General features: G+C 40.5%; 2 protein-coding genes across 4 annotated transcripts; both read left to right on the top strand.

Moving 5' to 3' along the window:
• The first annotated feature begins 282 nt into the window (after nt 1–282).
• si:ch211-161h7.8 (thiosulfate:glutathione sulfurtransferase) lies at nt 283–2,767 on the top strand. 2 transcript variants are annotated; one of them, XM_051410890.1, is made up of 4 exons: nt 283–533; nt 1,715–1,837; nt 1,937–2,099; nt 2,381–2,767. In XM_051410890.1, exons 1-4 carry the CDS (start codon nt 335–337, stop codon nt 2,433–2,435), a joined length of 540 nt encoding a protein of 179 aa, XP_051266850.1. In that variant the 5' UTR covers nt 283–334; the 3' UTR covers nt 2,436–2,767. The 2 variants fall into 2 exon arrangements, with proteins under 2 accessions (XP_051266850.1, XP_051266851.1); XM_051410891.1 differs by having other exon boundaries at nt 285–515.
• A 3,366-nt stretch (nt 2,768–6,133) lies between these two features.
• Nucleotides 6,134–26,506, top strand: drd3 (dopamine receptor D3). Of its 2 annotated transcripts, none has more exons than XM_051411236.1 (8): nt 6,134–6,337; nt 8,323–8,649; nt 14,286–14,398; nt 16,996–17,132; nt 18,989–19,182; nt 21,807–21,872; nt 23,363–23,735; nt 25,094–26,506. In XM_051411236.1, exons 2-8 carry the CDS (start codon nt 8,365–8,367, stop codon nt 25,288–25,290), a joined length of 1,365 nt encoding a protein of 454 aa, XP_051267196.1. In that variant the 5' UTR covers nt 6,134–6,337; nt 8,323–8,364; the 3' UTR covers nt 25,291–26,506. The 2 variants fall into 2 exon arrangements, with proteins under 2 accessions (XP_051267196.1, XP_051267195.1); XM_051411235.1 differs by having other exon boundaries at nt 6,135–6,337; nt 23,360–23,735; nt 25,094–26,505.
• Nucleotides 26,507–27,350: the final 844 nt, after the last annotated feature.

Raw genomic sequence — 27,350 nt, 5'->3', positions numbered from 1 at the left:
AGGTTTAAAGTGTAAATGATTTTCATTTCTACTGAGTTTAATTTGATCAAATGACCAAATCAGCTGGTTGGAGGAAATTAATCAAAACAACAAACAAAGTTTATATTGCAATGTAACACAATCAAAGTGTTTGAAGAGAATTAAAGCATGTGGCCTAATTTAACCGTATAAATGAAAATGTTTAAATCTCTTTTTGTGAACGTATAAAACTTATCCTGACTCAGCATTAATCAGAAACCTTTTTCCAACCTGAGGATGGCGCCAAACGCAGCATTCAGTGAAGGAGAAAGGAGAAGGAGAAGAAGAAGTGTGTCAATGGTAAACACATTGCGGGATGATTTCCCTCCTGAGTTGTCCTCGCTGCGCACTTGTCTTCACAATGCTCTCCTTTGTGCTGTCTCGGAGTTTGTGCCAGGTTGTTACGGAAGTGAACCGCAGGTCTTACCCGACCTTTGGCTCACTGTTTCGGGCTTTTACAACCTCAAGTCCTAAATGCGGAGAGACATCCGACAGCGGTAAAAATATATTTCCTGGTAATAGACAGCTCACCTTTACAGCCCTGTAATACTGCTACCTGTGCTGTGGCTTTATGGTGTCCTTTTAATCTGCTGGGTGTCGCAATAATCTTTATTATAGTGCTGAATTGTCGTTTTAAAGTGCTTAACATTATAATGATTTCACTTAGGCCTTATAGCCTTATTACTGTAGTCCTTTATAGTATTATAATAAGCCGCCTGCGCATTATGCTGTCAGATAGTGGTACTGTACTTAAACTCACTACTCACTTCTATTTGTTTGATAACTTTAGCTACTTTTTGAATTGAAATAACAATTAACCATTACTTAATTATATAGTTAGAAGCCCCCCTCCTTTACTAGCTGCAACTTTAAAGGTCCAGTGTGTAACATTTAGGAGGATCTATTAGCAGAAATGGTTTATAATGTGTTTAATGTCTTTTCATGAGTGTCACCTGAAAACATGAATTACAGTGTTTTTGAATGAGCTGTTTTTATCTACAGAGGGAGCGGGTCCTCTTCTACGGAGGCCACCATGTTGAACTGCCATGTTTCTACAGTAGCCCAGAAGGGACTAACTAAACACTTGCTCTAGATAGGGCCTTTCGGGGCGATGGGTTTGTAATCTGCCACTAAATCCTACACTCTGGACCTTTAAAATAGCAACAAGGAACTTAATTTTTCGTTGATTCTGGCGGCCCTTGTGGACAAAAGCAGTAATTTTTCCACCACCTGGAATATGACCGACTGACTGTGGCTGCAATAAAGAATATCCGTATAGAAATAGCAAATGTTCTCGCTGATGGTACTGTGTGCTGTAGCTCGTATAGAGACATTAGTGTCAAATTGCGACTGTTGTCGTAGGTTTAAGTGAAAGCTTTGAGTACTTCTTCCACCACTGCCGCCAGCATTGTCAAACTGATTAGACTGAAGAATGTGTATCCAGTGTTTTTCACAGGATTGTTCGAAACAGAGAGTTTGGTTGACTCTGGCATTTTTGCTTACAAATGGACAATAAAGGTCTGTCAGTTGGGAAAGCTCTAGTTTAACCTTCGCAGCAGAAAACAGCAACATTGACCAGCACTTAATTAACACAGGTTACTGTTAATTCAATGGATGGTGAGTTTATAGGCAGTGAAAGGATACTTGTTTAACTTAATGCGAAAGTGTTTGTAATCTTATATGTTTCCAACCTCAGCTTCAGTGGTGACCTACTCGCAGCTGAAGTCCATGCTGTCCAACCGCAACATTCAGCTGTTTGATGTGAGAAATCCCGACGAGTACCAGGCTGGACGCATTGCAGATGCCGTCAACATCCCACGTAAGTGTTAACACGTGTACAAAGTGGGGGGGAAAAAAGAGCTGTTTTCTTACGTGTTTTAACTTTCGTATTGTTTGTGTGTATGTGTGTGAATATCAGTGGGCAGCCTGGAGGAGTCTCTGAAGCTCTCCCCAGAGCAGTTTCAGCTGAAATTTGAAGTGAGGGCTCCTGGGAAAGATGACGAGAACATCGTGTTTCACTGCAAAAGTGGCAACAGGAGCTCCAAAGCGCTGGACATCGCTCATCAGCTGGGATTTAGCAGGTAAATGAGAACAGATACACACAAGGAGCACATTTATTATCCAGTATTCCAATTATTACGTGACCCATTACAAGTGAGCTGTCACAGTTATAAAATAAATGTGGCAATAGGCTGTAGTGGAGCTGTCCAACATGTGTTGTTATTTAATTATTAATCAGTCCCGGAGTACAACGTCCTCACATGCTGCTTTGGTTTGTTGAGCGTTTGATGACCTTTCAGTAGAAAGACAAACAACGGTGATAAGACACTAAGCTCTTCTGTTTTATGCTTCTTTTTCTCAGGGCGAGACATTATAAAGGAGGGTACAGTGAGTGGGCAGAGCATGAAGGAAAATGAATCCGGGCTGAATTCTGCACTTAAGTTGCATATCTTTATTAAAAATGGAGCCAATACTAACCTGCAGTATATAAACGAGAGATAACACATTTGTTAGAAACATTCAGTTACAGTTTTATATCATATTGACTGTTATTAAGTTACAGTTTAATTACAGTTGACTGTGACTTTACAGGTAAACACCACTTCTTTTGCCATGTTACATTTTTTTAGTTACTCAACCCTGTCATTAAGCTTTTGCATATGCTGTGTATCCTTTCTATTAAGACATATGATTTGTGAAAATATGATTATATGTGTTTGATGTTGATTAAATCTTTAAAGAATTGCAACATGGCTTTGTAAATCTTTTGTAGTGAGCATCTAAAATATCAACATATTTAACCAATTTTTCAGCTTATTATTTATTTTTAATTGCTAAAGATTAACTTGTCATTGCAACAAAAAGCTAAAACTACTACTAGTGATGGGTGAATGATTCTTTAGTGTCCAGTGTGTACCAGGTACTTGTGAATCTCTAACTCACACTGCCCACACCTACTCACTGTTATAACAGGGAACTGCTCAAGATGCCTCCTACGGTGGTGCAATCGCTCAAAACATAGAGGCGGGACAACCAATGAATGAGCAGGAATCATTGTCTCAAACAACGACATCAATGAGTGACTCAAGCCGAGTCCAGCATTCAGTCCAGAGTCTGGCAGCAACGCTCACTCACACTGAATGAGAACGAATCAGTCAGACTGGGAGTGGGACGTTTGCTACATGCTCAGGAAATATGACAAATCAGTGCAAATTTCTGTAACATTGTGTGTTGGGCTTACATTGCTTACCTACATACGTGGGATGCTGAATCAGTGCATTAAAATGAATGTATCTTTATTAGTTTAAACACATACATGATAACTAGGGCAGGCAGCACTGTCTCTCCAAAGTGCATTTACTGTAACAGAGTCATGGAGAAACTTACACCACAGTTTGTAAAATTGTATAAAAACTCTAAAGATTTGATCCATTCACACGAATCGACTCGAGGGACCTGATTATGTGAAAAGAATCGTTCCAGACATCATTAATACATACTGACGTTTTTGACACTTTTCCAGTATGAACACACTACAAACAGTGTTGGGACACAGTTGCTGTTTCCATTTCTATGCTACATACTAATACTATATGCTCTACTGTATATACTGTATGTAGTATATTGTGAACTTTATAGTAGAGCTGCAACAATTGGTCAATCAGCCAAAAATTAATGAGCAACTATTTTGATCGATTAATTGTTTTAGTCACTTTTCAAGCAAAAAAAAGCAGAACGTTCTCTGGTTTCAGCTTCTTCACTGGAACAATTTACTGTTTTTCTTTTCTGTCCTTTATGACAGTAACATAATTACATTTGGGTTTTGGACATTTGGTTGGGATAAAAAAAAACTTTCTCAAATCGAGAAAGTAATTGGCCGATTAATCAGTAATGAAATATATATTAATCTTTATTAACTTAACTACCTTAACAGGGAATAAAACTTGTACCATCAGACGTCAATAACACCACAACTTGAATGAAAAACAGAAATGCAACATTTTTACAGCAGCTGTGAGCACTCAGCAGCTCCCCGGAGAGTTTTTTAACATCCATAGACTGCTTGGAGTATGCTTCATTCAGTCAGTTTTCCAGTGTGAACATACTCATACGTACAGACTCAAAAGCTAACCTGGCTTTGGGACACAGATGGTGTGTTTCTGTGTTGGATAAAAGCAGTTCAATCTTTGGACCAGTAGATGGCAGCAAAATTTCAACCAACTCAGAAAGCATTTATTTCCATTTTCTCTTACCACTGTCCTTTATCACCATTGTAGCAATGCCCTCTCAGGCATGACCTTCACACTGGTATTGGTCTAGACAGGTATAGATCCCGTGAGTAACAGCTCTGAGAGCAGCTGCCAAGTGCCTGATCTGCACAAGGTCCATACATCCCTCATTCAGAGGGAAAGCAGAGCCCACTTCACCCTCCACCTTTCTATGCCGTCACTTTGGCTATTTGCAAAACATTAACAGTACAGCAGGCGTGTGTATGTGTGTGTATGGAGGAATCAATAAAAGGTTTCTGATGGCCCTCTACAAGTTTATACATCGGAGTTGATCCTCTCAGTGACCGTGAAAAGGGAGTTTGGAGGTGCCTCTATTCAAAAACTATTTTTGCATGTTTTGTAATCATAAATCACAAAGTCAGTGAGGAAATAGCAATTCCAGAAAAAAAATTACACACTTCAAGTAGCTGTCATTCATGTTAGAGAGACTGAGATTGATTTCCTGAATGTTGCATAATGTACATAAATGGACTGCGAGAGGAAATCTGGATTTATTGGCCATGTTGGAGAGGCCACCGTGCACTGTAATATGGTCCAAAGTCAAAATTCAGCATGTGTTATGGATGTCACACACCATTACTTGTGTCAAGTTTCAAATGTATGGATTTCTGCCAGCTACACGGTGTATTAGGATTCTCTTCAGCTCTGCGGTGCACAGGAGATATGTGCCAACGTGCTGCTGTGGAGGAGAAGGATGGGTCAAATTTCCAATGAGCACCAAGGACATTTCGACACTTTTACATTAGTTAAAACACAAACTGACTGCCGGTTGGTGGTGAAAAATGATCAGTTCGGGCTGTTTGTCAGCTGCTGCGGTCACATCAAACAGCCCATCAACATCCTGCTGCTCACTGATTTTTAAAACTGCACTTTATGGGAGGTTTGTAATGTGAGGCTGTGTCATCTGCTGTCATTTAGATATAAAAATAAATGGAAACCTGAGCTATGTGGTCTTCATTTGCCTCCCAACTGAGGATTAATGTAGTGATAAAAGAAGCCCCATTGTGTATTAAAATACAACAAAGTGCCACAGAAACATCAATTAAGTTCTCTCTAGCTTTTACAATAAAATTGGACTGTTTGCAACTTGGAACTGGTTCATAGAGGGAAAAAAACAACAGCTTCCTTTGGTACACTTCATATTGGCTTGGTCCAGATCTCATTTGTTTGGTGGCTACTCCTGCAGGGCTTATTAGGCTACTCTTATCTTAAAATGGCATGTAGAAGATAACAAAACAAAGCACATTGGCTGGGAATATAAGATATAAGACACAAGCTCTGGGTACTCTTTATCTGCACTGAGTTGTTTTTTTGTTTTTGTTTTTTGCATTTCTTTGTGCTATAGGGGTTAGAAAGGAACTCATAGGATGCCAGAGCCACAATAATGGGTATGGCTATACATTTTTCATGCACAGATCCAGACTGACCTAATTTACGCTCTGGATATCCTACTGGTCCTGTTTTATGAGGCCAACATTAGACTATTTTTATGCGAATGTCACTTCCAGCATAGCACGACCCAGACCGGTTCAGGGTCATGTTGGGGAATACAGCCATGGGACAAGATTCTAGCATATATGATCCTTTAAACTCAATATTTTGTAAAACATATTTTATTTCTGAAATTGAAACAGATTCTTTAAGGTTGTAAATAAGTGGTCACCTTCATTTGCCACTCGCTGCATCACTAAACGCGCAAAGGGAGACACCTGACGTCTGCAGCTACGCACGAACGCGCGCCGCCGGTGTGGCTGCAAAATCCAAGTGTGAAAGAAAAAAAAAAAAAAAAGCTCAACGCGTGTTACCTGCCGTCACTGAGCCGCGGAGCTCTGGGTGAAGTAAGTGATTGCGCCGCGGGTTCATCAGTGAGAGCTTCACACATTCACAGTCGCCTGCGCGCAATGGCACCGAGCGCTCCTCCCGCTCTCCTTGCAGAGCTGGACGCGATGACCGGATAACTTTTAACTCTGCACGGATGATGCTTTCCCTCGATGGCATCTGATGAATTCTTCACTGGGAAACAGTAACAGGCAAGTCTGCTTAATTGGTGAAAAAATAAAAATATTAAATATTAAAAATATATTTATTATTATATTTAATATTTAAATATTAAATGACATACTGAAGCATCTTTAAACTCCCCTTTTAAATGTTGTTTTGTTGTTTCTCCTGCTGTGTTTGTGTCTTAAATTACATTCTTGTCTGCTGCTTTGTTTGCTAATTGTTTCATTCAGCATGTGCTCTGATATGGTACCATATGGGGAAGCTCGTTTTTTGCGTAATTATTCCTATCAGTGGACTATATTTGACCCCAATCTTTCCGCAAGCGTGATTGCGAAGCGCGATATCGTGGGCTTTAATTGAATATTACTACTCGCGCAAATTAACATTCCCTGGCAGATGTAATGAATTTTAGGATAAAAAAACAAATCAGTTACTGTCAGTTAGCTCGTCTTTGCCTGCATGACCCCTAGTTAGGTGATTTATTTCTAATCTTCTGATAATGTAACTAAGTTGTCTTTAGGCTTTACAGTTAAATATAGAAACACCCACTCCTTCCATTACATCCTTCCTAGTGGCTTTAAAGGCTTTACAAAGGCAGCACACACTATGTATATATATATATATATATGTGTGTGTGTGTGTGTATGTGTGTGTGTACTGAATATGAGCTTGTGCATGTTTGCGCCTGCATTTGAGGGTCTAATAATGCCCTTTTCACGCACTCTTGTAGGAGGTCAGAGTCCAGGCACTCTGACATTAAGTGAACAGGATCAGGTGGTGATTAATATGAGAGGGAGGTCCAGCAAACAAAAGAGTGAAGAGGGAAATCTGTTTCAATTAGCACTTGATCTACAAGTACAAGCAAACCATGCTGCTGGAGCACTATGCAACCTTGTTTCACATAAACAGTGGGACTGGGATTAAAAATGCAGGTGTGTTGGTGTGCATAGATGTGATTTTATTCCTCATGACCTGTCACACCTGATTCTGTGATGAACTCAGTGCTGCACTTCCATTAGGAGACTTCAAGGTGATTGGTATCGGTGGCTGTGTTTTTTCTTCTTCGCTTCTTCAGATTCTCTTGTGGACAATCATATGATACTGGAGCCATTGAGAAACTGAGTGGAATTATAGACTGAGGAAATCTTTAAAAGCCTCCTGGGTTTGAGCCAGGTCTAAAAATGGTCCCATTTTCTCTGCGTCTTTCTTCCTATTTTTCTGTCACAGAAAGAGAAGTGGGAGCTGGATAAGATGGATCAGTTTGTTTTAACATCTATAAGCACAGGTGTGAGCATCACCACGGCACTGTTATTTGGACTCTGGCCAGAGAGGGAGGATTGGAAATAAATGAGAGGATGGATGGAGTGCAAGGAGCAGAGACTGGGACCAGAGCCAACCGGACCACTCAGGGTGGCTGCACTGACTTATTACTCCTCCCTGATGAGCTAACCTCACTGACGCTGCTCAAAGGCACACTGCCAGCCCCTCATTAAAGTTACCATCTCTGCTTTGTAGTTTTCTGTTTCTGTTGGCTGTATTAAAAGCAATTTACAGGAAAGGAACGGGGTACATATGAAAGGCAGACTGGAACAATCAGAAATGCATTACACCATCAATTAAATTTGTAGTTAAGAGCATGAATTTCTGCTGAGTCTTCATGGAGTTGATTGTGTAGGAGCCAGAGAGCCGAGTCTTAAGGAGCCATCGATATGTGCTTCCATTTTTCATTAAGGGAAAATAAAATATTTGTGCCAGTGTGCAGCAAAAAGCAGCAATGTACAGCAAAGAACATCACTGCTCGGATGCGTTTCAGCCGTTTCATTCATCAGTTCATCTGACTGCTGTTGCCAGGAGATGTTTCCCAGTAGATCATTGACCTGAAATGATCCAGCCACCATCATCTTATGGCTAATATGCTGCACATTCATATGACTAATGATGTGAGAAACGTCTGTGAGAGGGAGATCTGATAAATGGATTAACACTTAACCATGCTCTTTTCCATTGGTAGGTCTGCCAAACACCTCACCTCCCATGTCACCGGGGCGCCTCCATGGCGTTGTTTAGCAGTGCAGAGCGGCTCTGGAATGAATCAGACAGTCTCGGATGGGACGACAGGAATGAGAGCTCAGAGGCATCGGGGCAGGATGAGCGTAACTACTACGCCATGCTGTACTCCCTGCTCATCCTGGCCATCGTCTTTGGAAACGTGCTGGTGTGTCTGGCTGTGCTGAGGGAGCGTTCCCTGCAGACGACTACCAACTACCTGGTGGTCAGCCTGGCTGTGGCCGACCTGCTGGTGGCCTCTTTGGTCATGCCCTGGGCTGTGTACCTGGAGGTGAGGAGGTTGGCGTGTCTCATTGATTTAGGGCATTAATTTAGAGCAGTGGCTCACAACCTTTTTTGTCTGACATATAGGAATGCATCACAGCATTTAAACCTACCTCAAGGAGTTTTTACTGGTTATGAAACAGTCTTAATTTAATACTGATGCCTTTATGCACACCAGACCACTGGCCATGTAGTTATTCTTAATGTCTGCCTCCGGGTCGAATTTGGTCGGATTCCCCATGAAACCAATTAAACAAGGCGGTAGAAAGACTGCCTCTTCTGTCCACAGGGGCCGCCAGAATCAACAGACAATTAAAGTTCCTTGTTGCTGATTTAAGTTTATTTCAGTTTATTTCAAAGTAAGTAACACAACAACACATGTATTACTTTTAGCTGTTTCTACTGTTTATCCTTTGATTTGAGGTAATTATTAATTATTAATTTAGGATTAATTAAAAAAAATGTATACCTTAACTACTTTTTAAATATTATTTCAACTTCTCTGTTTGCTTGATAGATTCTGATTGTTCTTTCCAAGGGTTTTTTTTGCACAGCCTGTACAGAGCCTCACGTAAATACATATAGTAGGTACACATTATACACCACAACATGACATAATAGACATCAGATACATCCACGTTTATACACACATCCCATAAACATAGCACCTACACACAACAGTTGCCATAGCATGCCCGTTTCCAGGCCAGGGATCTGTCAGAGGGGCAGACAGGTGTGCAGACAATGTCGTCGCAGCAGAACATGCACTGGATATGATGATTATTAAATAGTTTCCATGCAGTCTCTTTGGCTTTAACGTATTGCCACAGTCAGCTTAGTTTACTATGACAATAAAAAGGACACACCAGTTTGTAATTCTAATTGGATCCTTATTTTCTTTCCTGAACACAAATGTGTGAATATGTTTTTAATCACGCTATGATTTCCTTTTTTTCTCTTTTAGTAGTTGAGCTGCCCCACAGTCTTTCCGCCTGCAGCCATGGTGGGAACTGCAGAAGTACCCCTCTTGTGATACAATTACCTCTGGTTGGGAATTACTGATCTAGAGCTCTGAAGCAAAAGAAGGGCAAGAAAGTGGAGAGGAAGTACAGAGGTTGTGGAAGAGATTGAAATACACATGCTCGGCAATGAGTGAGCAGCTGACACTGGAGAGAAGAGAGGAGAAGAGAAGAGAGGGGAAGGGAGGAGAGGGAAGAGTGGAGACAAAGTGGAATTTTGCAACCAAAAAAGGGAGCAACAGTCAGAGGGAAAAAGGATGAGGGTAATTTGGAGCTTATCACAGAGTGACAACTGTGGGAGACAGTAATGATGATGAAAAGTAGTTAGATAGTGCTTCACTTTTCGTGTACATTATATATAATTACTGAAGGACATATTGAATATTAACAAATAATGACTTCATCTGCTAGGGGTAGTTGGCTGAGCGTCAAAATTATAAAGAAACCTGTGAATTAAATTTTTATCTAACGTCTTGTAGCAAATTGCTATTTATTGTTGCTGTTAATTTGTATTTGCACTTCACAGATTGCACAAAGTTTAACATAGTTAAACATAGTTGCTAATTGTTAATTTCCTTTGCCTCCATCCACTCCATTAACTCTGCCGGTGCACATGACCCTCAGGCATCCACTTTTCATCAAAGTAATACACCGTACACTCAAAATGCACGGCAGAGGTGTCCACAGGCTTGTGTGTGTGTGTGTGTGTGTGTGTGTGTGTGTGAGTGGAATAACATCCTTGAAACTTGGGGCTACCGAGCGTGTTGCTCAAGGGCAGGTGTTTGCCCACATGAGGTCTAAAAATCATCTGGTTGAAGACCAGTTATGTTTAACAAGCAGACACCATGCTGCTTAAAGTTGGCTCACTGTCAGCAGAAAGTGTTATTTCTCACAATGTGCAGAAGATTCAATGGCAGGTGAACCAGAAAAAAAAATTGCACACTCAGTGAGCAGAAGCAGACAAGTTAAAGATGATTATATCCTATGAGACGTAAATTAAGGTAGCCAGGAACCTCAACAGGATGCAGTCATGAGTTTAACTTCCATGCGAGCAGTCATGCTCAGAGAGCATATGCTACATTTTTCATTTCAGATTCAAGGAGGAGACTTGCAATCCCATAAGGAATAGATCATTAAAAGATTAATTTAGCAGGAAGGTAAAGGTCAGTAGTAACTTCCATGAGGCTGGGAAAAAAACATATTAGTTCAGAGTCAGGGTCAAAGATTCCCAAGACTGGCACTGTGTGCACCATCACGCTGCAAACTCTAATCTGAGGGACAGGGGGATTAGCTCATTGTGACCAGAACATTGCAGGTTTACTTCTGCAGGCTTGTCTTGGCAGGAAAAGTGACTGAGTATTGCTTGCACCACCCACAGCAGGTACTAATAATGTGCCCTTGAGCAAGCCACCTTCTCCCTGGATGGCACAGTTGATGTATGACTTGTACTTGAGGGAAGTGGTTGTATTGGCAGCAATGACTAAGCGCTCACTTTCCACAATTCATCCTAAATGATGTTGCTCTCCCTCAGAAAATGTATGAGCTGACTACGGAAACATTTCCATTTGTAGTGCGGCGGATGCTCCTCTTCCAAGTTCAAGATTTTATCAGTAGTGTTTTATAATGTTTAATACGGTGGGATCTGACAGAAAACATAATATTATTGATAACAAATGTACTTCTTCATTATTACATGAAAAATATCTAAGAAAAGTAGTAGCCCCATAATTTCCTGTTACTTTTACTTTATGTGAGGGGTCTAAAATTCAAATTGGTTGGGGGCCAATGCTGGTATTGTCATCTCATCAGTCCAGACTTTTTTGACTGGGACTAGGAAATTCTGAAATTCCAATAATGTTTAAGGATCCCAGTATACAGAAATATTCAAATACACTAGGCAAAAAGAACACATTCATACCACATCCAAAAAACTGCATGGTTTTTGCCCCAAAACTGCACCTGATAAGCATAAAGTGGGCACGTTTGCAAAGGGGACATTCGTGGGTACCCATTTTCATTCAGATATCTTAAGGTCAGAGGTCAAGGGGCCCCTTCTTGAAATGCTAGCATGACACAGTTGGTGCCAATGCATGCATTAGTTTATCTAGTTTCATATGATACCAGTATCTATCTATCTGAGTCTGCTACAGCCTCTGAAAGAGTGCAAAGTGGAAGAGATAAGGACAATGGACTGGCACTTGGGGTCAACAATAAGATTTCAACACCCCCCCCCATGCTCCTGCATCTCATGGGAGGGCCACTTCAGCGTTCAAGTACGACATGAAAGTTCAGTTTTCTATATTGCTTACAGCAAAATGCAAACAGCAGTTTGTAGACATTTTTATTCATTTATTGTCTTAGTTGTTCGCAGCCAAACAAAAAATAAAAAATTGAAAAATAGACGTAAAAATAGAATTGAGTTTTTCCTCAATTCTGACTAGAAAAAAAAAAAACTGTCACAGGCCCGTAGTTTGGGATCCCAGGAAAACTAGAGGAAGACACAGATTACCTCCCTCTGATAGATACGGTATATTGTGTCCCAGTTTCCAAAACAAACAACAAACAAATGCTGAACCAGCTGTGTCTTTTGTAACTGAGACGTTTAGCACACGTCACTGCTGTGAAGATATGGATCACATACTGTATGTTCACAGTCAATACGAGGCAGAGCCCCTCTGAGTCATATTCATATTCAATCATATTCAACACTGTGCACACGATATTCAGTCTTTAGTGTGTGTGTGTGTGGGTGTGACTGAGTACAAACTGTGTACATGCAGTGTATATATTGTGTGTATTGCTGTTATTTCTATACCTAAAAAGACCAAATGTCCTTACAAAGATTAAAAAGATGATAGTGGTATGCCACATAGACAGTAGGATGGTTAGGGTTAGGAATTGTGTTTTTGTGCATATTTTACCATTTAGCAGGTTTTCTACTTTGAAAGATCTTCCTGTTTCACGACCGCCTGCAATTTATTTTTTTGCAGCTGTGAGCAGCTCCTCCATTTTTGTGCAGTGCATTATGGATCAATATTGTGCATTAACAGCATACTCATGAATCCATATGCACTGACTTTTCTGAGTATATGTACACACACCATTTACACAAACCCTTCTTAGAAATAGTATGCAAGAAGGAATTGGGGAACGGTGCTAGTTTGGTTCAAAGTTCAGAAATGCTTGTTCCAACACTTCCCATAATGCCACTGAATAGTATAACAGATTACAACCTCCACATCTGCTAAACATCCACATCTTTCAAACTTAATGCCTTTCTCTTAAAACTGTGAAATCCGCAAGCCCAAAACGAAATAACCCTGATGATGTGATATCAGCTGGTTTATTTTCTCTGACCTGACAAAGCTCCTCCAGAGCCACAGAAGACATTACGCAGCTGTTTTCACAGGCTGAGTGGTACTAACCATGACAAGTTAACACATTTTTATGTGTAAAATTGGTGGAGAGCTCATTTAAAACTGGAACATGTGTACGGGCATTTGTGTTCAGGTTAGGCATGTTGTGGAGAGATACACAGAAGGTCAGAAATGAACATTAGTAGAGTCTGTATATGAAAACAAATCTCAGTGTATCTCAGTGGTGCCATCAAGGGGAACAATGATGCTTCTGTACGTACTGTATGCTTCTATTAGACATTTTATGTATTATTAATTTAAATCAACAATGTATATTTTTCATAATCATGTTATGAACTTCCCCCCTCCTCCAAGCTTTTGGTTTAGGTTTTTGTGCCACCCCATGTGAGTGGCCCCCTCTGGCCACCCCTATGAAAAATATCTGGGAACGCTCTCTCAACACTATCTGTGCGAGAGAGATTGCTGTCTATTTACATCTTTGTGTGTGTGTGTGTGTGTGTGTGTGTGTGTGTGTGTGCCTCTGCGTATTCCCATGTGTGCCTGCCGCCTCTGTAGGTAGGCGTACATTCCCATCTCAGACTAAAGAGATTCAGTAGCTAGGCGAAGGAGCTTGGATCCCATTTATCTTTGTCAGACAGTTATTACCAGGCATTATGAAGCCAAAGTGAAAGTCGGTCTGAGCAGGAGCCTGCTGTGTGGGTGGAGGTCGAGGGGATGGTTTAGGGTGTTATTGGTTTATCTTGGGGTTAATGTCCTTTCTGAGAGTTGGAAACTCCCTTGAGGATAATTAGATCCTGTGTTTGACACATTCCCTCGATTCTACTTTACTGCTAACAACATTATGTATGTTGTCCGTTGTGGCGGCATCATCAGAGAACATTTACACTTGATAATTTCAGAGCACCTTGCAATTTGTGTTATCCGAGGATGAGGATAAGTGCTGTATGCCAACAAAACATATTTGCTAATTCATGCATAAATTTGCCTAATGAATACCCCTATTAGCATAAATGCTAAAGTTCAGTATATCAGGGTGAATATGGTATTTTTATTTTTTTTCAATATCCTTTTCATGTCATGTAAGCCAAACCATCTCCATGTGCACATTTTCCCTTCTTACTTGCCTTTTCTGTCACATGCGTTCATGTGTGCTTTCATGTGTGCACTCAATAGGTGATTCACACTTCACGGTGGAGAAGGGGAAGAGAAAGGTGTGCATTGTTAATATGCCTGTCTGTCCTGTGCAGGTGGTCGGCGGTGCCTGGCTTTTCAGCCGGCTCTACTGTAACATCTTTGTCACGCTAGATGTGATGATGTGCACCGCCAGTATCCTCAACCTGTGTGCTATCAGCATTGACAGGTGAGTGTGCAGAGTGTGTGTTTACTTTCTTACCACAGTTATTGTGTATGACGTTGCCATGACATCCCCAGTTTAAATGTCATCCATGTGAGATTTCCATATTTCAAGGTCTTATTCTTTTGTCCAGCTGACCTCATAGAAATGTAAAACTTCCCGGAGAAGAACACTCTTTTCCCATCATGTTCGTATCCTCTTAATAGATGTGTGTGTATATCTGTGGGCGTCAGTGAGCGACAGAATGAGAAACAGTGAGGAAGAGACAGAAATTAGGAGATTTATGTGTTTCTGGTTTGATGTTCTAAGTGGGTATGTTTGCGTCTACTTGCTGTGCGTTTGTTTGCACTGATGCAGGAGGAGCTGTGCCGTGCCGTCAGTTTGAATATTTACTGTAGTATTTACATTATTTATTTGCTTAGTTTTCTTCTTGTGTCACAGTTAATATTTAAAAGCTCTCTAGAGTCTTTGAACTTACACCCCCAGGCAAGAGTTCAACTATATACAATGAATAACATAAAGAACTGATGGTGTCATGGGGATATATTTGTACTGCACTTACAGAGGAGGTAGTCTTTTCCTGCAGTTCGTAAGATTTTCCGACGGGTGCTTTCATACGATACCAGTGCCGTCATGTACAAAGCTGATTTCACCAGGGCAAAGAATCAGTTGTTCAGAGGCCTCAAATGTTCCCGGTTCATTGTGTGTCAAATTTGTAAAGGAATTTGCAAAGTACAATAATAAATAAGATGGCCCTGCATTATTATCTAAATATGCCCCTGACTCGTAGACTCGTGGTCCTACAGAGAATTATCACCTGAATCTGCAGCTCCCCTCAACTTTACAGAGATTTTGTTTAACAAGTTTTGGCTTGTTTAGCTTGTCCAGCCCACAACTTTACTGTTTTGGTTCACTCTCACAACTCTTATTGTTTTGTTTTTGGCCATAGCAGGCAGCTTTTATCAGTGAAAAACCTAAAAAAAAAAACAACTTTCTGTATGCCACCTGTTCAGTATCAAACAGCAAACAGACATAGTTAGAGACTAGCTTGTGAATATAGTGGAATATTTAACAGGTCGAGAGAGAGAGATTTCCTTCACAAGCTAGTAGAGACCGAAAACTGTGCTAAAAGAGAGCTAATATTGGAGTTGCATTTGCCAAGTGGTCAGAAACACGACTAAAAACTGATGAATGGTGTTTCATAACTGATGGATGTGTAAATAAGCAACCGTTGGCTATCAAGTTCACCATGTCAGCTCCAAGGGTGATAATATGTTAATGTTGTTGATATTATTGCAGGTTCAAATTAGCACAAATTAATTAATACACAGAAAAACCTGCAGCCAGCAATGGATCTTAATGGGCAACATGGTACATACACAATGCGGACATTTTTGCCCAGGGCCCCCCAAACAGGTAAATCAGGCCATAGTCTAGTACAGTGAAACTTTATTTATTTTGTTTATTTTGCTCCTTTAATTGCACATGTTTACAGGCCTGCTGGCATATATGTTTGTCCTACAGTGTTTTCTTCGCACACAATACATAATTTGCTTCTGAGGGGTGAAGTTCTTTGGAGCCCTGTGGTTGTCTGTGATTGATTATTAGACGAGTCAACAACACTGCTTACACGCTTTGTGAGGTGCTAAATTAAAGAGAAGCCCCAGGGGCATTCTGTGTCAATGATAGCGTATAACACGCTCGCATTACCTTTGTGACAGCGTTGTTTATTTAAGTTTACAGAAATCTCTCCTGTGATAGCAGGGAAGATTTGTCGCCTGTTAAAAGGAAGAGTCAAACCAGGAGGCAGCGTAAATACACCAGAAAGGAAGTTTTTGCATCAAACTTTAAGTAGGAGTGTCTTTGTGAAAGTGTAGGTCATGTTTTTGAGCAGTGACTCAGAGCTGAGGCAGCTTATTTTCATCCTTAAGTAAAAGTGTAACTTAAAGCAGCACTTGATCAATAAATCATGTTGATTATTTTTTACCACTCCACTTTTTCATCTCCGTTTTTATTTAACCAGACAGCAACATGGCAGGAGGGTAAAGACAGAGTAAAGCAGGGATGGAAGAGTATTTTTAGTGAATGTCTGTGCTCCGGGTTTCGCCCTGCATTTTGCCCACAGAGGAACCAGTGTAATTAGTCTGATGAGGATAAACAATCATGGCAGTTATCTGGCTCTAAACAACATAACATCACATCCATTTTGGGTCGGGGTCCAGTGTAATTGCTGCTTCTTCTAAGCCATTGCTGAACCCAGTTTTCCCGGGCTCATTATACACTCTTGGCATATAGTGTGCTGATTAACACTTAAATCAAAGCCCCACTAGGTTTATTGCTGAATACCCAAATTGTTTCTAAATAGAAATGCCTGGTTTGCTGCTTCATTGTTGGTCTTTATATTATCCGGTTTCTTTCTCAGCAGTGCATTTCTTGGCTTCCCCAAAGACTTGTTCTTTTCAGGGAGGCTCTTTTTCTCTCTCTAATTATTCCCTTTTACTCTACCATATCAGCACTTTTCTCCTCATTCAAATGTCACCACCTATCCCCTGTACGCGCACATTTTCAAAGCTGGACAGACTCTAATCTGTGTGTGTCTGCAGGTACACAGCAGTGGTGATGCCCGTCTTGTACAACACCACCCATCGCTCCAGGAAGAGAGTTTTTGTGATGATTGCCACCGTGTGGGTCCTGGCCTTCGCTGTCTCCTGTCCACTGCTATTTGGTTTCAACACCACAGGTCAGGTCAACAACATTTTGACTTCATTTTCCTGTCTAGATGCACTGTAGCGCAGAAACAAGGTATGCAGGATAGAATGCGAAGCACGAAGGCACCAACTAACTGTGAAATTCAGGGTCAGAATTCTGTCTACTTGCCGTTTGGGGTCAGCGGTGGGACATGAAATGCAATCTAAAGTGCGATTTAAAGGTGCACTCCACCAATTTAGCATGTCAGAGTCAATTTGCTGGTCATGGTGAGCACTGTTCTGTACTACTCAGCCTGTGAAAATGTTGTTTAATGTCTTCTGTGACTCTGCCTTGAGCTTCACCCTGAGAAAATAACCACTGATGATGAGACTTTTTAACAGATAGCCTGTGTTATAAACTGGAGCATGTTGAGTTTGGGGGGTTGTTACCGTGCAGGGAGAGCCTAACGGCTCTAGGAGGAGCTGAGTGGGAGAAACTCTTTACCTTTGAGTTGTAATTCAAAGTAACATGTAATGTTAATTTCTGACTACTGCTTGTCAACAAACCTGGGGGAGGATGGCTGCAAAGCCAAAACTGTACTAATATGTTCAACTTATTTAAAAGGAGCCATGCGCTGTTTGCATGTGGTTTCACTTCTTGACAAATGACGACAAATACTGTGTGTAACACAACAAAAATAGTGGATTTATACTATTAAAGGCTATTTAAATGCTAAGAGGAGGAATGGTCACTCTAGCTGGAGGCTTTTTTAGTCTTCCCACTTTGCATGAAAGCAATGTCAGTTTTAAATTTTTGAATATTGCATGCATTGAAGTCTAGTTAAATGTGTGGAGACATGGCATCATCTGTCTCTTTGATGATTCTGAGGGATGTTTTCGGGATTATTCATGTTCTACACAGCTGAAAATCTGCTGTGCTGACAAAATCACATCTTGCAGTGTGATGTGGGAACATGAAGAATCAGCCACCAGATAATAAAAACTGACAGAGAAATGCGGGCGACATCACCAGCAGCTATTTTAATTTCAATAGCCAGCAGCACAGATGCATGACTGCACGCACACAAAGAAGAGCATTAGTCAGACACAATGTAAAGCTACTCACAGAGATACAGGCATTTGGTTGAGTCCACTTACAATCAATGCATAACAATGGCTGGTGATTGCAGGAATCCCACTGTTTTGTCAGGATGCAACCACGCATCAGTGCTGCAGGGGGGGACCAATGGGGTCACATCAGGTCTAAGATCCTCCATCATCATTCTAAAGAAACTGATTAAAAAAAAGAGCAGTTTGGTGAGACAAATACTGTATAAGTGCCAAACAAAATGGCAAAATAATATGAATCAAAAAACTGAATGAGGTTTGGAGTGTGGCTAGAAATAGATTGTATCTGTCTGTCCTTGTTTCCATCTCTCTCTCTGTGTGTGTTGAGATATGTGGTATTGATCCAGGCTGAAAATCCAGGGAGAGGCAAATCACTTCAGTTTCTTCATGCCACTGACATGCAATGTTCATTTCACAGCTGTGGTCAGAGCCTGCATCATTTTTCTTTTTCTCTTTTTCAGTTCGCAGCACAATTAGCTCACCTAATAGATATTTAACTCTGGAATTCTGATGCAATAATTGATTTTTACACTATCATTATCATGTCCAACGGTCTCCTGTCCTGAATTTATGGCGCAATTATTGTCAAATCAATCATCCCTCCACCTCACAATTTAGTACATCTGCATAATATGAAAGAGAATAAGCCATCAATGTTATTTTCAAGATAGAGAGCAGGCACCAGAGGTCAGAGGTCATCTGTAAATTACACCAACCTTTATTATCCTGTGATTTCGAGGCTGTTTTGCATAATGATTTTTTTTTTTTTTTTTTGACTCAGATGACCCCATGGTGTGCTCCATCTCCAATCCCGAGTTCGTTATCTACTCCTCGGTGGTGTCCTTCTACTTGCCGTTTATTGTCACTCTGCTGGTCTACATCCGCATCTACGTCTTCCTCAGGATGAGGCGGAAGAGGATCGCCTTTGGCCAGGCCAGCGGGAAGGTGCAGCCAGGCTCAACTCCACCATCTGTGGTGAGATTATTATATTTATCTTTTGCAGGTGTCACTTTTGCTGAATTATGGCACCACTTTCTACGAATGGTTTGATGTATTTATAGTGATATTAATTAATATGAACAACTTTTGAGTTTATCGCCCTCCAGCAAAACATTTGCTTTGTGTTTTTAGATTCAGGAATAAAGCTGCAGGGCAACAACAATTCATTTATAAATAACTAAATAGTACCACTGACTAACATTTATAACTGGTGATTATTGTTGTTTATCCGTAACCTATTAACATTTATAACAGCAGGTTCATTTATTGTTTTATTGTTTGTTTTGACTTAATATAACTGCAAACTCAATGTTTAATATTGTTTGTTAATGACTTACTAACATTTATAACTGCTGGCCTGCTGTTCATCGCTGTTTACTCATTAATGACCTGACTACTGATGTCTCAACAACCAAAAAAGATGTTTCACATCCATTATTATGCAGTCATCTCCTGACTGAGAAAAAAAAACATTCTTTCCTAATGAGCTGATTCTTTGAAGGCGCGAGTTTTTCTACCAGCAATGTTATATTTCTCATTCAGGTACAGTCCCTTTCCCTCATTCGCATTCACCCACATTGTGCATACTCATAATGATTTGCAAATTACATTTCACCTTTATATTGCACCTTTTCTGTTGGACGCGCTCACCTTTCCTTTTCCTTTTATGTGCACATACCTCACTAGAAAAACCTCCCCCAAAGCCTCATAACTGGTTCCATTACAGTTTAAAAATACACTGCTGCTGTCAGAAACACTGGGTAAAATTCCCAGAGTATTTTTCTAATATGCATGACTTTTTATTTTAAGCCACAGGTAAAAAGGTTCAGATGAGATGTCAGAAATATATCTCAGGAATATTACTTTGCCCTAATAGGAGGGAAAAGCCGTGTGATTTTGTGTGAGGCTGCTCTGTGAATGTAGGCTGAGTGCAACAGGTCAAAGATGAAACGTATAGCTCGGTTTATAAGCAGCTGACACGGTTGTCACTGTAAAACTGAAGGTGTTCTTAATTACAAGGGCTTGTCAAGTTAAAAATATTAGGTTAAATTTAATCAGGCGGAGCGTTGAGCTCACTTAACAAACTCGAACGAGGGGGAAAAAAACGAAGGACAAACAAACAAACACAAATACAAACAATATATATGTAAATATGTGATAGATAGCTAACTCAATACAAAACACATTAAAGGCTATTGGGAATGCTAATTTCTTTGCTAAAAACATGCTAAATTATGAGTAGGCTATAGCATTAAAGGTCCAGTCTATTGTCAGAAATGGAATATAATATTCATAGGTATGTTTTCATTAGTGTATAATCACCTGAAAATAGGAATCGTTGTGTTTTTGTTCCCTTAGAATGAGCCATTTTTTATCTACAGACGCTGCGGGTCGGTTGAAGTCCGCCATGTTGAACCGCCACGTTTCTACAGAACAGACCAAACTCTGGCTGTAAAAAGGCTCTGTCGTGTTTCGCAGCCACTGTAGTTTATCCTAGTTTATCTTCACAACTTGTTCTCACTCCCAGGTCGTCAAATATAGACGGCAGCCGTGTTCAGTTAGTTGCGATCTGCAGCCGCACACACACTGGTTCTTTAAGAGCCAAAGAGAACAAGTTGTATTTAAGTTGCTTTTTAGATCATAGAGAAGAAATATTTTATGTTTATTTTGAGAACAAAGCACTAAATTATATTTCAGTCCATAAAAAGCATCTTCTTTTTATTTTAGTGATTTTGTGACAAGGTTGGATGTCTCATTACAGTTTAATTCTGAATTTAGTTTACAACCAGCTGTCAGTTCTTTGATCACATCCATCACTCTAATATTTGCTCCAGTTAAATCTATCATACAAATGACGGCTTTATCTTTTAACCAGGGGCAAGGAGACATCAGGTCATGTTCTGTGCATCTGTACCTACCCTATTTTTAAAATATGATGTATAAAAAGACACTATGTGATATTCCATGCAGTAACTTGACCAGCTTTGGCAAATCCAGGAGCCTGTGTAATGTGGTTTTGATTCACTCCACTCCATTATTTCCCCCATCATTGCACACAAATTCACAGTCAAGTCCTCTATTTTAACAGCAGGTTACAGATAATTGGTTGTGGGTGAGATCCAGTTTTGAGATCTCATCCATGACTGGAGACACCCGTTGTAAGATCCGAGCCCTGGAGTAGTTCAGGCTGAGAGAGTTATAATGGAAAAGTGTTTTGAAATAACATAATAGGACTCTGACTCAGTCAACTGAAGGAACATTTGATATGACGAACAAGGCTTTCAGTTTTTTCTTTGTTTCAAAGGCAGCTATCTTTAATTCTGAGCTTTAATTGAGTTGCACAGTATTTGGCTCAGGAGAGAGAGTGACTGAAAATATAAGAGACGTGAATCCTAATTCTCTTGATGTACTTTGTCTGTGACACTCAACAAGTTTTGTTTGAAGTTTAATAAAAAAAACAAAAAAAACAATGAATAGACATCAGTGAGTTTCCAAGTGAATGGCAAGTGATTTATGAGGTAGGGGTGTTGAGATAATGGAGGGTTGAGCATTTCTCTGGAAAATATTTCCCATCTTGAGTTTTCCCTCCGCTCCCCTAGGAGACTTGTCTACAAGAGGAGACTCCCAAGGCGAAGCAAGACCTGTCACCTATACGGATTAAAGTGGTAAGTGTTTTTTTAAACTAGAGATTCAACACAAGCCTGAATTCTTGAATTTATTTTTTTCCCCCCAGTGCTCTAGTTTTGCTGAATGCAGCGCAGCCCAATGCCTGACTAACTCTCATATTGACTGTGTTGGCGTATTGTGACACTGTGGCACACAAGGCGGTTCCGTTTTTAGCTTTTCATGTGTGTTTCACTGTGTCTATGTTCATGCACGCTTGAGTTTTCCGTTCCGCTTCGTGGTCGCAGCCCAGGGGTCTGAGAAGGAGCTGAAAATTGTGATTCTGAAGCGTGCCTCGTTGCCTTGTGTCACCTGGTCACTAGTCAGCTGAGCAAAGTCTGTGGGTGACGCACTGCAGCACCTGCATAATCCACAGACTGTTCAAAGGCGGAGGGAATAACAATCTGTAATTTTCCCCTGAGGAGAATGTGTGATGAGATGAGTGTGTGAGTAAGAGAAGACTATATAAAATCATGTTTCTGGCAATACTAGAAATACACATTGCTCAGTGCTTAAAACTGACACTTCTTAGGAGAAATGGCTCATTGGAGCTGTGTTTGTAGAATTTGTTTATGTTTTAGAAAGTATTTGCTAGTAGAAGAGGTCAATAAAGAGGCTATAAAAACTGAAATATTGCCTGTACAGTCAATACACAGATACTGTAGTCGCATTGATGTGTGTTCATTACCAACTGTGCATCTGTGGGAGTGGAGGTGCTGAAAGAGCCTTGCCACCACTTTCAGTCTGTCTGAATGGCACTTCTGTTCATCTGGGATGTACTGACAATCACCTCCAACTTTCTGAGTTGTCTCTGTCAGTTTACTCAGCAGCTTAATATTTTCAAGGGGTTAAAGCGGGATGAAATAAAGGTAATCTGTCAATAATAGTGCAATGAACTGTGATTATTTAAAATTCAAACACTGAAGCTGCAATAATTGATCTGTTTTTCAAAACTGGGGGCAAAACAACTATAACATTGACACAATTTCAACTTATAAAGTTTTTATGTTTCTTGACACCCAGCAGGTCCTTTCAACTCTGTTTTGGTCTTTACCAACTCCTGAGGAAAATATCCAGCTCTTTAGAGAGCTAAATGCTCAATTATGTTGTTACTTTGTTTGCCTTTTGGTGCTTGGCAGGATACAGTTGTTGTTTGTTTATCAGAGCTTGTTTCACTGAAAATTGCTGAGTGAACCAAAACATTAAAGCTACAGGCCCGAAAACCAAAACAATGAGCTTAAAGACGCTAAAATACTCTGTAGGGTTGAGGGGGAACTGCAGAGTTAATAGATAAATAGATCATTCTGAAGCTGGTTTGTCCCCACAACCAATACCTTTCACATTATACATTATACTCAAATCAAATAATAACAATAATAATACTAATAACAGTATTTTCATAAAAATGTGATTAAATATGTGTGCTGATTGCACTTCATCTCTTTCACTGTACAATTTGCCAATAATCATGTATCATTTGTCCCGACAGCAGAGTGTAGAGCCTTCAGGTCCCTCCAAACCCAACCTGCTGTCGGGATGCCTGTGGCGCAAACGGCCAAAGACGGGACCTGTAGAGAACTCTATGCTGCCCCCGGTGGACACGCACAATTGCTGCAGCATCAGCCACGCCTCCTGCGGCCGCACAGAGTTCGAGCTGGAGCAAGAGCGAGCGGAGGAGGAGGCGGAGGGGAACAACCAACACGAACAGCCTCCGGTCAGAATGAGCTGCGAGGTGAAGGATCTGTCCAATGGACGAACACACACGTCACTGCGGCCGGTGCCTCATTCTCATACCAACAACCCACGCTTCAGGAGCATGCACGCACGGGAGAAAAAGGCCACTCAGATGCTGGCTATTGTGCTTGGTGAGTGGAGACTTAGGTCTTAAGTGGGATAAGCTGAGGAAATGAAAATATAAATGTCATGGTTACCCTTAATACATGCAATTTTAGATTTACTTATTCTAAAAGTTCATTTTCTTATGGACTTTTCTTCCATATGCACCTGGTCACCCGTACCAGGTACCCGTCACCTGGCTGTGATGGCGCCAGCACATTTGTTTACTCCTTGTGTATTTGCTGCATATTTTACAGAGCCACAATAAATCAAGATAAAATGTCAAAAAAAAAAATGTCTGGCTTCAGGTTCACAATGTGGGTCTCAACACACGCTGTAGCTCCTGACACAGCTTCCACACGCTCCAATTATCAGCCAGGTTGCTATAAGCCTGGTCAAGTTATCTCTGGCACAGCATAGATCTCGCTGACAAAAATGTAATCAGAGGTGTCTGATTGCATTACAGTGGTGTCAGTGAAATCTGCTGCACACATAGAAAATGATCTCAGTTCGGCCCACTTCCCACCTGCTTTTCAGCCAACAGACCACTGCTTTGCTGCATGTTGTGACCCCAATTACGGTGCATGGATTTAATGAATGTTTCAACTATGCTTAGTTGTTTATATCATAAACTATGTCCTGTTGGCTGTAGTTAAGTATATTAAGTGACTTCAAGTCTTGCATATGAATTCCACACAAAGTACAGGTTAATTGGGTATTTTGTCAAGCCTGCCTGTCAAGCTTTTTATTCTAGCACAAATAAGCAGTTTTTTTTTTTTAAAGTAACAGCAGATTTACCGAATGAAATTCTTAGTTTTAAAGCAATAGGTTTACAAAAATGATAAACAAAAGCAGGCTAGCTGTAGTGCAACTGCAAAACAACAACCATGTAAAAGAGTCTTTAATGAATATAGTAGCTGCATGTTTTAAAATGCTAATAAACTAAAGCTAGATAAAAAAAAAGTCATCATTCTCACCAATTGATAACATTAGAAGATGAAATGAAGAAGCAGCTTTGTTCTTGTATTACGGGATAGAACTAGTCAGCCATAGTATTATAAAATCATGGTTACAATGTTATTTGTTCTAACATAATCTGTTTAGAACTCACTAAAAAAAACACATCCTTCAAAATACTTAATATATGAAGTATCGCTCAGTTGTTACTCTAAACACTGATATAGCTCCCGATCTGACTTAACCTTTAACCCCACATAATAATTATTATCTAACTTTAGAAGTAACGCTTGGTTGCTACTGTTATTAGTAAGCTAGTTAACCACTAATGTTTTCAGCTTACAAACACACTGTTTAATGCATTCTTTACAATTTTGCTCTTGTGTTTTTGGTTTCGTCCTTTCTCCATACTTCTCTCTGGCTGCTCCAGGGGTGTTTCTCATCTGCTGGCTGCCTTTCTTTGTGACTCACATTCTGAACACCCACTGCAGGACATGCTACGTGCCTCCTGGGCTTTACAGTGCTTTCACCTGGCTGGGGTATGTCAACAGTGCCCTCAACCCTATTATCTACACCACCTTCAACATCGAGTTCAGACGGGCCTTCATCAAGGTCCTCAGCTGCTGAGGAAGACGGCGTGCCAGGAAATTAAAATGGAAATGAGACTGTGCACTCATGCCACAACTCTGGCGTGGTGCATTTGGTAAACAGTGACCACAGATGTACACTGGTCATGCTCAAGGGAAGAAAATCTGCTTTGTACCCTGCAGGAGTTCCACAGTAGCAGCAATGTGAAGCATGAAATAGAACAGACGCTGTGGTATGCAATAAATGCAAACAAACATGGATTTTTAACTCAAATCAAACTTTTGCTTCTCAACAGAACTCCATTTGAACAGTGTTACTCTTCAAATAAGACTTAGATTTTCACACACAGTCTTATTGATAGCACAAGGTGTCGTACTTTCTTGTGGATCCATCTTGTACTGTATATGTACTGCTCATTGGCACAGTTCCTCAGTGAAGGATTTTTCCAATCGATGTAAGTTTGGAAGCTCTTTAGAGCCACAATGGAGCTTTAAGGCTGGTAAATTGATCATAGAGCTGCGGGCCACTTCATCCTGAGGCCCGCAGCCACCGCACTTTGTGGATTAACTGATATTACTCACCTCCCCCACTCACCCCCTCCTTTCATCATCATCATCACCACCATCAGTTGCTCACCAGTGCATGCACAAATCAAATTTCAAGGGCGTTCACTTGAATGGTGCTGGAGGGATTGTATTGGTTTCTGCCAAGACTCACATCATTTTGAAGATTGTCATATATATTGATGTGGAGGCATTGTCCTCAGTGTGGATTCATTAGAATTAAAAATGTGAGATTTTGATGTAACGCACAGTGGAAACATTTTCAGTGTTTTTTAAAGGGACTGCCTGTTTATTGGCAAACCTTCCCATGATTTAGAGCTGCCTGCTGGCTGATCGGGATGTGCTGGTGAAGGCAGGAGCTTTGTGATATTAACCAATCAACCAGGATTGTAAACAGTGTGGTGGGAGGGTCTGTAATGGACAGGGCATTTACTGCAGTGTGTAAAAAAAAAAAAGATGAAATGTTTTCCAGGCTTGCAATCATCTATCTATACGCATACGGTATTACACAGCTCATGTATGCATGTGTATATTTTAATTTTGCTGATGACGGGAGACACCAACAGATACTGACAAATAAAAGCGTTTGTGGGCTTTCTGTGAGGAACATAAGAGGAACCAAGCTGAGTGAACAGGATATTGGGAGGGGGGGATTTAGAGACATATAAAGGGGCACAACAGTGACACACAAGGAGGATGAATCTGGAGAGAAAAACACAGAACGAGATAAGGGATGATGGGAGAGCTGAGTAGGAAGGAGTAAAGCCAAAAAGGAAAGAAATGAACTGAAAGAACAAGGATCAAAGATTACTGTAGGAGGAAAAAACTGTAGATGGATTGAGGATAGCTGCAGGAGGGAAGAGGGGGCGGGGGGGGGGCTAGGTCTTTCTCAGTCTATATCTCAAGCTCTCTTGTTTCTCTGAGAGGCATAAACACCTGCTCCCCTGACACTTTGTGCCATTGCGTCGACTCAGCCGTGTTTCCACTCAGACTACTTATGATAATGACGCACCAGGTGTGTATGTGAGGATCCTCCAGTTCATGATCATCATAACTCAAACCTTAATAACCCATAGCATTACTGTAATTTATGTTTTCATTCTCTAAAAATCTACCCTCATGCAACTGAAATCAATATTTATTACAATGTAGAGCCTTAAATAAATGCACATTTACACGGGCATTACAGAGACATAAACAAACTGAGGTTGAGATTTCATGGTGATCAGATGGGGTTTCTCCTCTTCTGTTCTTTAATTGAATTTGAATATAAATTATTTTATTAATTTAGGGCACACATGTGCCTCTAGATTACATCCAGTCATTCAGAGGCAATAATTGCACTCACTTTCTTACTGTAAATTAACTGCAGATTCGCCTAAAGCCCCAAAGGCCTACCGTCACTCTATAGACCCCCAGAGGCTGCAGTGTTCATTACATCCAATAATATGAAGCACCCCAATGGATCAAACACATAGATCATATTGTTTGGCATTCTTACCAGCACTGAGGCTAAAGAAATGTCAGTTTGTCCTT

This window comes from Dicentrarchus labrax, unplaced genomic scaffold (assembly GCF_905237075.1).
Source record: "Dicentrarchus labrax unplaced genomic scaffold, dlabrax2021, whole genome shotgun sequence".
NCBI classification, from domain to species: domain Eukaryota; kingdom Metazoa; phylum Chordata; class Actinopteri; family Moronidae; genus Dicentrarchus; species Dicentrarchus labrax.
Note: the sequence above shows the minus strand (reverse complement) of the source record. Positions and strands in the feature narration are given on the sequence as shown.

Bases quoted from the DNA above. Each gene is read 5' to 3' on its own strand.
- si:ch211-161h7.8 (XM_051410890.1), top strand. From the start codon at position 335: ATGATTTCCCTCCTGAGTTGTCCTCGCTGCGCACTTGTCTTCACAATG. The intron at 534-1,714 runs GTAATAGACAGC...TTCCAACCTCAG, and splicing joins CGGTAAAAATATATTTCCTG to CTTCAGTGGTGACCTACTCG. The intron at 2,100-2,380 runs GTAAATGAGAAC...TCTTTTTCTCAG, and splicing joins CATCAGCTGGGATTTAGCAG to GGCGAGACATTATAAAGGAG.
- drd3 (XM_051411235.1), top strand. From the start codon at position 8,365: ATGGCGTTGTTTAGCAGTGCAGAGCGGCTCTGGAATGAATCAGACAGT. The intron at 8,650-14,285 runs GTGAGGAGGTTG...TGTCCTGTGCAG, and splicing joins CCTGGGCTGTGTACCTGGAG to GTGGTCGGCGGTGCCTGGCT. The intron at 14,399-16,995 runs GTGAGTGTGCAG...GTGTGTCTGCAG, and splicing joins TGTGCTATCAGCATTGACAG to GTACACAGCAGTGGTGATGC.